At 37.7% G+C, this 12,239-nt stretch overlaps 1 protein-coding gene across 3 annotated transcripts in view; it reads left to right on the forward strand.

The window, feature by feature from the left end:
• The window catches only part of LOC120629031 (glutathione hydrolase 1 proenzyme-like), a 67,611-nt gene extending 61,240 nt beyond the window's left edge, over positions 1-6,371 (forward strand). For all 3 annotated transcript variants that reach the window (XM_039897771.1, XM_039897770.1, XM_039897769.1), the window contains 5 exons: positions 148-397; positions 938-1,128; positions 3,389-3,629; positions 5,267-5,380; positions 6,023-6,371. In XM_039897771.1, coding sequence (XP_039753705.1) covers positions 148-397; positions 938-1,128; positions 3,389-3,629; positions 5,267-5,380; positions 6,023-6,172 — 946 coding nt within the window. In that variant the 3' untranslated portion in view covers positions 6,173-6,371. The remainder of the gene's footprint in view (positions 1-147; positions 398-937; positions 1,129-3,388; positions 3,630-5,266; positions 5,381-6,022) is intronic.
• The last annotated feature ends 5,868 nt before the right edge of the window (positions 6,372-12,239 follow it).

The raw sequence follows: 12,239 nt of genomic DNA on the forward strand, positions 1-12,239 counted from the left end.
TACGTAATAATCCAACCCGTAATTAATACGTTCAAGTAGCTAATCCAAATCCGGCACTGCAAAAGACGTATTTACAGCGGAGTCCAACGATCACATGATCCGTGCACGTCTTATTTACAGGTATCTTTAAAAAAAATATATTTTCAGGGCAAAAATCACAGATCCAATAGCAGTAACGTTGAGCAGCGGCGACATCCTCTACACACCGCCGCCCCCGAGCAGTGGCGCTATCCTGGTGAACATTCTGAACATCCTCAGCGGATACAACTTCAATGAGGACAGCATAAACAGCACAGATAACAAAATACTGACGTACCACAGGACTTTAGAAGCCTTCAAGTATGCTTACGCGGCGAGGACTAAGTTAGGGGATATTGATTTCTTGGATTTGAATGAGGTTAGTCAACTAAGTTTCACACGCGAGAATGGAGCTCGAACAACATAATCAGTTTTCCGATATTTGTCCTTTTTTCTTACGTTTTTTTTTTCATATTTGACTAAAAGCCTATAACGTAGTTTAACAGAATGGAGTCAAACAGAAAAAAAATAAAAATATATAAAAAATATTTTTTTTTTAATGAAAATAATTAGTTTATTACGAAAGGCTTTGCTTATTGAACCAATAAGCTAGGACTACAGGACGCAGGTCTCTTCTCAGAATCAGAAGAATTGAGGCCGTAGCTCACCACGTTCGCCAAGTGCGGATTAGTAGAATTTTTCATCTTTGAGAACATTACGGAGAACTCTCAGGCATGCGGGTGTCCTCACGATGTTTTTTTGCACCGTTAAAGAAAGCGAAATTTCATTGCTTAAAACGTAGCAACTTAGAAAAATTATAGGTGAACGAAACGTGCTGGGCTTCAAACTTCTCTCCCCCAAAGCAAAGCTGAATCTTTATGTCGGGAGGAATGTTCAACCATCTTTTTGTATATTGCAGTTCCTCCAAAATATTACGGCGCCAGAATATGGTGCACAAATCAGACTGAGGATCAACGATTCTTCGACCAGCAATGACACAAACTACTACGGGGCGACAGAGTACAACAAGCCGGATTCGGGGACCGCACACATTTCTGTCATCGCTGATAATGGCGACGCGGTTTCCATGACCAGCTCTATTAACTTTTAGTAAGTACTTTCCTTCCTTCAAAAATAAAAAATAGTGCGAATACTGATGTACTCGCATCTCTATACTATTTTAAAGAGTTAACAAGTTCAAAACTACGAGCCCAATGGGTACGAGTACGAGCCAAATCCAAACTAGTCGGCCAAACTCCGACGAAAAATCACATAAGTTCTGCCATCAATTACACGTTAAAAATTAACTTTACTCACGATAGTTTAAATTCTAAATTATCTATACTATCTAACTAAATTGTATGGCCTAAAAAATGCTATCCTATTCCACGGGATAGGTACCTATATCATTGTGAAACACTACGTATAAAGTAGTTAGAAAGCTATTTAACTTAGAATAGAAAAGAATATGTTTATTTACAAGGCCGTAGCCCTAACTTTATATAAATATTCTTTATTCTGAGTATAAGACTCATAATATTTTGTGTAACTTACAACACCTTCTGCCGCTGCATACAAGATGGCGCTGTACAAAAAAATATTTATAATGGTAGTTACTCAGTAAGTCGCTCATTGTGACTTATTGTCGCCATGTGGAGTGCTATAGAAATATATGGAAGTGCGCGTAGAACTTTAGATACGTGACGATACAGCGACAAATAGTTCCAGCAACCGACGACGCTAGGGTGCGCGGGTCACGCTCAGGCAGAGCAGCAGGGCTAGCACGGGAAGGAGACAAACATTATATCTCCTGATAAGGGATAAATTGTAAATTTATTAACAAAAAATTGTCTTTTACTAAGCCTTATAGTCATGTTTTGATTTTAAGGGGTATATTTATTAAAGAAATTTCTTTATAAATAATTTTCATGTTCCCGTGCTTTAGCAGACATGTTAATACATGTCTGCTAAAGCAGGGGAACATGGAATAGGAGAAGTTACCCCCGTTTATTATTACACATATATTATTTGTGTTTCCACTTGTGCACCATTGCTCTGAGAGTTGATAAATCTGTGGGAGAAGAAAATGTTTTATCCTTTCCCAAGGGATATAATTGTCTCCGGCCCATACTAGCAGTGCTGTGACATTAACGATGGGCTCATTGAGGGCGACAGTAGGTAAAAGCATCAAAAAGGTCGTATTCTAAGCAATAGGTACGGCATTTCAGAAGTTCCTACTAATACATTAGTGTTTCGTCACTGAATTTATCCAATCTATCTATCATTATAGACAGTATAAAAATTAGAAGTGCAAATGTTTTGGTTGCTGGAGATTGTGACATTTTTCATAGTTTTTTTTGCATCTACTCACATTTCACTATTTTGAATTTCGTTTCGCATCGAAAGATACTCATCATCATAATCATTTTAGCCTGTGGACGTCCATCGTTGAACATATGCCTTTCCCAAGAAGCGCCACCACATCCGGTCATCAGCCTTCCTCATCCTCCCACTCCCTGTCACTCTCTTTAGCCGGTTTTCCACCGCGAACGGAGCGAACCCATTAGGGACTCCGTTTAACTCGCAACAGTAAACTTCATACTTGTGTTTCCACCAATAAACAGTCGAGCGGAAAGGACTGAGCAAGCCCAAAGAGTTGAGACAAACTCGCACAGTTCTAGGGAGGGAGCGGAGAAGACTCGCAATGACAAAATACATTGCAGTGTTTCCACAGAGAAAGAGCTGAGAGGGGTGGATCGGAAGAGTAAAAACTACTTGAAAAGAGGCCGCTCGTGTCAAGGTCTCGGCAACTAGTTTAAAACACCTACTGAATTCGCTCTCAGTGGTAATTGATCAAATTTTCAATTTTTATTTCTCTTTTTATATTCAGCTCTCCCCTCTCATTTCTTACCCTTTGCAGTGGAAAAAATGCAACCAGTTTAAAACACCAAATGAATTAACTATCGGTGGAAATTGATCAATTTTCAATTTTCATTTCTCATTTTCTGTTCAGCTCTCTCCGCTCATTTATCTCTTTTGCGGTGGAAAACAAAAGACGAAACTCCGTGTTAGTGGAAATGCAAATCTATTTCTTTTAAACAGAGCCCGTGCCGCCTAATCAGTTCCCTTACACGGTGGAAAACCGGCTTATATGTCGTCGGTCCATCGTGCTGGAGGGCGTCCCACGCTACGCTTGGTTGTCCGTGGTTTCAACTCTAGAACTTTTCTGATCCAACGGCCATCGCATCTACGACACGCATTGCCATTCCATCTAGCTAATAGTTTGAACTATATCAGTAACTTTGGTTCTCCTGCGGATCTCGAAAGATACTATCGCATAGGAACTTAAAACAACGAAATTTCTTCACAGCTATGGTGCAGGCTTCTCAACACTCAACACGGGTATAGTCATGAACAATGTGATGGACGATTTCTCTTCCCCTGGCTTCTCGAACTCCTTCGGCTTGAAGCCCTCTCCGGCGAACTTCATCGCGCCAGGGAAGAGGCCACTGTCTTCAATGAGTCCAAGCATCATCGTTGATAGGTATAACAACGCGAAGCTTGTCATTGGAGCATCGGGTGGGACTAAAATCGTTACAGCTATTGCTCAGGTGAGTTTTATTTTTATTCCACCACAATTTTAGTCTGTCTGCAATCCCCTCAGCCAGTAACGATGCATTCTAAATGATAACTGGCTTATGTGTAAGGGGTATGGCAATTATAAAGTCAAAGTCAAAGTCAAAGTCAAAAATATCTTTATTCAAGTAGGCCCACAGGTGGCACTTTTGATGCGTACATAAGAACCACACGGTAGTGAGATGATGGCGATAACCACATTCGTAAACTTAAAACTAAAGCTACGAGGGTTCCAAACGCGTCCTGGTCTAAGAAGAAGCCCACAACAAACTTAGCCGGGTGTTTTTTTTTTTTTTTTTTTGTTATCACCATCTCACAATGTCATTTTAAATTATTAGAAGATCAACCTGGTTAGAGCAATTATTTACACCCAAGCTTTTTTATCGTTTACGTAGTCCTTTATACTATAATAGGACTTTTCTATAAGCTTACGTTTAATACAAACTTTGAACTTTTTAAGAGACATCTCCAAGATGACAATTGGTAGTTTATTGTAGAATTGTATGCAATTTCCTTTAAACGAATTATGAATTTTATGTAACCTAGTATATTGCACTGTAAGTTTATTCTTACTTCTAATGTTTAAATTATTGCAGTCACATTTTTTCTTAAATTTAGAAATGTTTTTATGAACGTACATTAAATTTTCAAATATGTACTGACTATACAATCCACATATATTGAATCCACATCCCTAATCGGTTCCTACGCTGTATCGCACCGGACTGGTTAATCGCTTTTCGGCACGTCTTTGTCAGTACGGTCAATGGTATCTAGAAAGTTCAGAAATTATAAATCCCCAAATTTTCCCTGCCGTGGGGGTGGATCGGACCCGGGACCTCCCACTGACAACCACAGCGTTCACCGAAATGCGGCTACTCATAATTGTCGGACAAAGCAGATGGCCTAAAAAACTGAGCAACACTCGCAGGGCATGCAAGAAACAAGTTGGTACTACAAAGTGCAGCCCTGTGTCTATGAAACATAGCCTAGCCTCATTTGCTTGTTATTACAATTTCATTTTTCGGCTGAATTGCCATATTTCTTTTGCAAAATTCAACTTTTAACAAAATGTGATTTATTTGAAACATTTACGCCCGTTTTCACTAAACCTAGCAAAAGCCCAAAATCGAATCCCTAATAATTCAGTTTCACCAACTCTTAGTTGATAACTATTCACTATTGATGTAAAGTTGTTGGATCTCTAGGAATATCCTTAGATTAGGCGTTACGTATGTACTCGGTACTTTATTATTTAAACGTTGCCTTGGTAGACTGCATACGACGTCGGAGACTAGGTTTAAACGGGGCAAAAGATCGTGTTATATTAGTATACCTACATAAGTCAGTCAGTCAGTCTTACAGCTTATACTCTCATGTCTCTCTTAATCGTTTTTTTCTCCTAACTGACAATCTAGTTTTTTATTCGCAAGTGGTGGCAGTCTCTAAGTGGGTTTGCAATATTACATTTATATATTTTTTCATGTTTTGTTTAGTTTTATAAGAGTTATTGTAACCTGTTGATTGTCCATTAAATAAATAAATAAATAAGCCCCATGCCCAGCTGTGGGCATCTATATTTCCAAGTAGCTTAACTTACCCTTGTCCCCAGGTAACAATGCGCAAGTTGTGGTTCGGACAGACGATCAAGGAGGCCGTGGACGAAGCCCGAATACACCATCAGATATTCCCCATGACCGTTCAATATGAGTTTGGAATTATTGAGGTGAGTTCAATATTATTTTCAACAGGCTGTATTTCCCATACAGAGAGTGCGTGGCGTGACTAACCAATATTATCAATTCTACAGTAACTCTGTGTTTCTTTTACCTTTTTGCTGAACAGATTTTGAGTGACTTAAGAGGTAGATTACATTTTGAGGTTGAGCACAAGTGATACAGATAAGTACAATTTTGTAGAGTGAAAATTATCTTATAAATCATTATATTCACACTAAGCCATAACCGCCCCTCTACAGGGGGCACAGGACGGGTCTCCAACAATGAGAAGGGTTAAGACCGTAGTCCACCACGATAGTCCATTATAGAGAACTTCCAGGCATGCAGGTTTCCTCACACTGTTTTTCTACTGTTTTTCTTTGAAGCAAGTGATATTTTGATTGCTTAAAATGCACATAACTTAGAAAAGTTAACAGTTCGTGCTGGGATTCGAACTCAGCTCTGATTAGGCTTCTAATAACTAAGTATAATTTGTAAGAATAATGTGCCAGGTAGTTTATTGATTTAATTGTCATTTTTAAAATGAATAGTTTTCTCGAAAAAAATCGCTTTCCAGTCCGACTGTTAATCCGTTTACTCTTTCACGAAACCCTCATAAACCGATTTTGATGCGATTTTTTTTTCATCAGGACATAGTACAAGGTTTACGTGCGAAAGGACACGGTATGGAGCGGTATCGTGGCAGAGGCTCTATCATTTGCGCACTCTTCCGGAACAAAACCGCCATCTTCGCTAACGCTGACTTTAGGAAAGGTGGCGACGTAGCTGGGATGGATTAAGTTGCAGAACATTTTAAATAAGGAATTTATTCTGGGCCGGACTCAAAAATATAGCTCTAATTTATTTGTGATAACGTGATAACCTTCGATCATATAAATCTTAATAATAAGATACCTACTAGAAATGTCATTTCCCGAATACCACATGAGCACAACTGTCGTAAAGGTTAGCTCTGGACCCAGACGCCGTGGAAGATCCGTGAATGTCAGTAATATTAAAAGACATGACTGAGCTGACGCAGGGAACTCGAATTGTTATTTGCTTCTAGAAAAACATTTATAAACAGTTTTTTCTAACAGACTTTATTGTAATTTTTTAACTACAATGCCTCTTGGCCGCGTCAACCCCGTGCCTCAAAGAGCACGTTCAGCCGTCGGTTCCGGCCATTATCATTTAATTGTGGTAATAGTCTTGAAAGCCCACCTAACCGCATTGGAGCACCGTGGTAGGTCTATGCTCTTAAAAACCGTATCTCCTTTGAGAGTCGAGGCCTCTGCTCAGCAATGGGATGTTAATAAGTAGCGGAAGATTGCCTCCAACGCTCTAAAACAACTAGTGTACGCCGTTGTGAAAACAGAAATGTATGACTCCTAGCTCGTAGTACTTTCACTCAAAACAATTTGCATGCCAATTTGGCGTAGTACAGTTAAGATCTGCATATATTTTTTTCCTGTAACACCTATTTAGCTGTATCAGCAAATAAATAAATTTGAAAAAAGAATTGAAAAAATTTAACTCCAAACTTTTAGTGGTACGGCCAATGGGAGCCGTCGTTCGGCGACAAGTATTTTTCATACTCAAAGTGTTAAAGGGAATTTCTGTCTTGTTATTAAGATTTGTATATCTTAGATAAATGAAGCTCGCATCAGATTAATTTAGAATTAAATTGTACTTATATTTCCGCAATCATGTCAGAGAGGTTTGGTCTACCCACCCTCTCGTCACTTCAGTTTTGACATTCTTATTCTATTTGACTTTAAAGTTAAAACTATTTTATTATAAAATTTGTAAGTTGTAAACAGGTTAAGTGTAGTAATTTACTTTAATAAGTTTGGTTCTCTGTCTTCTTATAAAGCATTATACTTATCTAATTCAAAATTCAAAATTCATTTATTTCAAGTAGGCCTAATACTTAGTAGGCACTTTTGAAACGTCAAGTCTGTCCGTGTGTAGTGACTCTACCACCGGTTCGGAAGGCAGATTCTACCGAGAAGAAGCCGGCAAGAAACTCAGCAGTTGCTCTTTTCCAACATCCAAAATTTACATAATGCTAAGAAAGCGTGTCTTTGTAAAATAGAAACGGCTTCGACCTGTTTAAAAAACAAAATTACGTAATAATAAAATTAAAAGTTCTTATTTTAAAAACTGACATTCCGCAACTTTAATTATTATTTTGAACGCCTCGCACACCTCGCATTGGTTATTTAACTGGGAAACTATCAAGGATAAGATCCCAAATCGTGGTCGACATCTTATTTCGCAGACACTTTTTTTAACTATATTTATTGATGTGTACACCACACGTACAGCTTATTGCTCGTATCCAGTGTACCACTAGTAGTACTAGTTTAGTATAAATGGATGCAGGATGGAAGTTTTATTATATATATTTTATATATAAGACTATTCGAATCTCGATTCACGTCATAAATTATAATACTTCGGTATTCCTAAAAAATTCCATAGTAAATGCTAAATATCAACATGTGTTCATCCGTCGATAATTTTATTTTGTGTTAGACGATTGTTTAATTCACCCAAACAGAAGTGTTAAATAATGTACCATTTACGATATTATTATATAATGCCTCAGTACAAGTTACTGAGAAAAATATACATTCTCAATAGGTATCTATATAATATTAAACATGAATACTGCCTAAGTATTACATAAACATTCTATATCGGTAATACTTAGATAGGCACATATTACGTTTGTATATGTAAAGTTATTATTTAGTTAGGTATACGTTGTAACAAAACCCAGAAGTTAATGTTATGAAATACTATGTAAATATAGGATTGCAATTGAAACGAAGACGGAAAATGAAGTTTTTATGAATACTTGCTTGCGAAGTGCTATAAACTTACATAATTTTATTAATGCTTAGTTATTTAAAGCACATACCTACATTATCTGTCACAGAGTATACTGTAAGCCGTCAATACCGCTTAGTATCAATTTCCATCTTTAAAGACCACCATCTAGCATTGGAGCAGCGAGGAGTGTCTAAGCTCCTTAGCACTTGTGGAAGAAAAGTACGACTTCCATTATTAGGCCACTAATGCCCGTTTTCACTAAACCCAGGCATTGCCTAAATATGATGCCTAATGATGTCTATAGAAAAAACTCTGAAGTGTAACTATTTTTGAAGGGTTGTATACCTACCAAGGAATCATCTTAGATTAGGTGTTACTTATTTAAGCATTGCCTTGGTAAGTGAAAACGGGCATAATATACTTAGGATGTGACGATCTATGCTCTCAGCTCTAACATGAAGTTTTTTGCTGGCCGACTAAAAATATTATTTTAAGGTGGGCAAAAACTAAAGTTTACCACAAATAAATGATTAAGAGCATTATACTTACTTTAAGCAACATAGATCTACTGTAATGACAAAAATGTAAAGAGTAGGAACGACAATAATGAAGAACATAAAACAGAATTTGTGCATTAATGTATTTTTCGTGACTAGAATATTAATTTTATTTAATTAAAATAATTATTTTATGTGGGTTTTTATTGTCAGTTAATTTACGTTGGCATTAAACATGAATTATTTTCTAATATATGTTATAGTATAGTATTTGTAGTATAGTGTGTTTTATCGTATAGTATATGCCACTGGACAGTTTTACGAATATTATGCTTAGCCTAAGTCCAACTGTTCAATCCAACCAGTAGGGCTAGTGTGTAGGGCCACGAGAGTGTTATGTCTATCCCTAAAGAAAAATACAAGTAACGGGTAGAGTTTATCTCGTGGCGCGCATACGTAGCCCCACTGGACTACATCCTTCGATATAGGCAGTTGTCAAACCTATATTTTAGTCGGGAAGAAACAGAAATCGGGCCCTCGTCTTCGCCGGCTAAAACACAGCGAGGCCCCGATTTCTGACGTCATCCGAACCACGGTCGTGGGGGCCTTCAGATTAACCTCTAACCCAAAAAGCCAAATTCATCCACGACGTCTTCCTAACCTGAGGTCCGAGGCACCTCACATGAGGCACCCCTAAGTCGACGTCCTCCATTACCAGCATGGGCAGGATACATTTTTCTATCCGGGGAAAGGAAAAAATTTAATCTTCTCCCACAGCTTTATCAATTGGTGCACGAGTGGAAATAATATACTTACGTTTAATAATACAGAGGCGTAAACTTCTCATGCATATAAACATATAAGTACCTATACTTAAAAAATATGTGCATGTATACTATATATATTTATATCTAAACATAATAATAATAGTAGTAGTAATTATATTATGATTATAGTATATTTTGTATATTGCGCCCCTACTCTTTATCATTTGATCCCAAAGGTTTGTCTGGAAATTGTCTGGCTTCAGCAATAAGACCGTCTTTGCATACCAATGTGTGAGTAAATTTAGTTTTGATGTTTTTTTAATGTATTTGTGCGCAATAAAGTAGTAAGTATCTATCTATCTATATTCTCTTAGTCCCTGTTGCCGTGCTTTGGCAGGTGGACAAGTTAATTTTATCCCTTGTCAGGATATAATCGGGGGGGTTATTTTTGTCTCCTGCCTACGCTAGCCTTGCTGAGAACGTCAACACCGGGGTTTCAGTCACCTTGCGAGCTTTGGCACTCGCTCCTGTCCGTCGGTGACCCTGTCGCAACTGAAAGTGATTTGTTCGTTTCTGCCGTCAGTTACAGTACAATTTTAAAGTTTTTATAAAAAAAGATGTCAATTATTTTCCTAGAATGAATCAAAAATTGCGCGCGTAGAATAACTATTATACCGTATCATACCGTAATTTTTGTTTATTCAAAACGTTATTTTAAGTTTTCATTCGGATTACCTATCCTTTGATGTCGTTATTAATTAAGTTAGGTAAATAATTATGAATGCGTTAAAGCAGGGCTGCTGGCCTGCTGGCCGATAGTCTTTCGATAGTCTTTTGATAGTCCGGTACATCAATTGTATCTATATGGTATCGATAGCTGCCTCAACTTTGAACGCATCTAAAGTGAATACCTGAGAGGACAGTTAGTTTAGAAAGCAGATTTATTTAAATAAAATAAAGAAAATACGAATTAACTTTAATTTTATTGTTATAACCTACCCATATCAGAAAGTAGGTATGTACTTGTTTTCATATAATAGGTAGGTTATACTATTATTTTCATTCTTACCAACCCTTAAAAAACTCTCGACTTTCAGAGTTTAGTCCAGCCCTTTCACACGCACACACACGCAGTTATGCATGCTCGCCAACGTGCACGCTCGCATGAACGCACGCAAACACACGGCAGACACTCAATCTTATATCACACCGTCATTTTGTGTCGAGGGTTCACGGGCAATTACTGTATGCACGCAAAGGCTTGTTTTCGCTCGTTGTATGGAGCTTGCCTTCTGGTTATTTTACCTTTTCTATGAAGGATAGTCGTCATCATGACTAAGCCTAGGCTTCATAGTACCTATCATCCTGCTCTAATGCCAGTTGGCGATCTTTGGGACTATGACGAAACCAACGTGAGTCCAGCAGTTTAAATATATCAATGCAATGTGGGATTATCAATAACCACGTCACGGCGTTAACCGGGCCTTCTTAGAAGTAAAATCAAAATTATTATATTTCTTTATTCAATTTGGAATCGGAGAGCTATTTCACTTTAGGGGGGGAGTTCGAAACCCAGAACAAAACTCTTAACTTTTCTAAGTTATGTGCGATTTAAAATACCACTTGCTTCAACAGTGCCGGAAAACATCGTGAGGAAACCTGCATGCCTTAGAGCTCTCCATATCGTCCTCAAATGTGTCAGGAGTCCACCAAGCCGCACTGGGCCATCGTGATGGACTATGACCTTAACCCCTACCACTGGTACCAGCCGGTAATGGGTTGATATGACGATGATGATGATTTCAATTGCGTTTCCAACTCGCTTTTGATGATTGTGACGAAAACTTTATAATTAGTAGGCAAATGAAAATATTTGTAACATCAGTAAGAAAGCCTTTATTTAAATAAAAATGTAGCAAAATTAATAAATAATCACATAACATAATCAACTCATACGGTGGGGTTATGCTGTATCTTTTTGAGATTTAGCAAATAAACTGTTAAGACTCGATCGCAAGCGAACCGGGCAAGACTCAGGTCCGTGTTAATAAGCCGACAATGAGTACAAAGGTTCTTAAGGCCTGACTTAAGCATAAGCCCATACTTGAGAATTTGTTTACAACGTCGCTAAGTTCGTTGATAATCAGACGCAACCTTTCATTCACACCTCCACATTAACTACAAAAAATACATTAACAAACAAACACAAACAAACCTCCAAGGTAGTGCCGGTTTTCTTTTCTTAGTCATTGTCTAAGATCGATACTAAAGCAATGACTAAGGAAAGTAAATCACGACCCATCCCATCTTAAGTATGCATTCGATACTAAAATGGCGACTTACGCTATCGCATTCTATTATTGCTATTTTTATTCTTGCTCAACAATGAAGTACACAATTTCAGTAAATTAGGGAACCCAGGGGATACTATAATGGCGAATAGGCACGCTCTAGCTATAGTATATAGTATCACTATATTATCTTATGGTATTTCTTTATTCATTGATCTTAGAGAGTATACTTATCATCAATAGTACAATAACGAAAGATCACAAATCAATATGACAGGCTGCGATGATAAGCAACTTTTTCGATTTTTTTTGTGAAAGAAGACAATTGCCGTCACAACGCCGAGTTTCTAAATAAACAAAAATCATACAACATAACCCCGCCGGTCGCTACGTAGATATGACCATCGCACACAATGTCGACTTAACAACGGCTCGACTGGAATTATAGCATTGGAAAGTTAGCTTTATGAT

This window comes from Pararge aegeria, chromosome 13 (assembly GCF_905163445.1).
Source record: "Pararge aegeria chromosome 13, ilParAegt1.1, whole genome shotgun sequence".
Classification (NCBI taxonomy): domain Eukaryota; kingdom Metazoa; phylum Arthropoda; class Insecta; order Lepidoptera; family Nymphalidae; genus Pararge; species Pararge aegeria.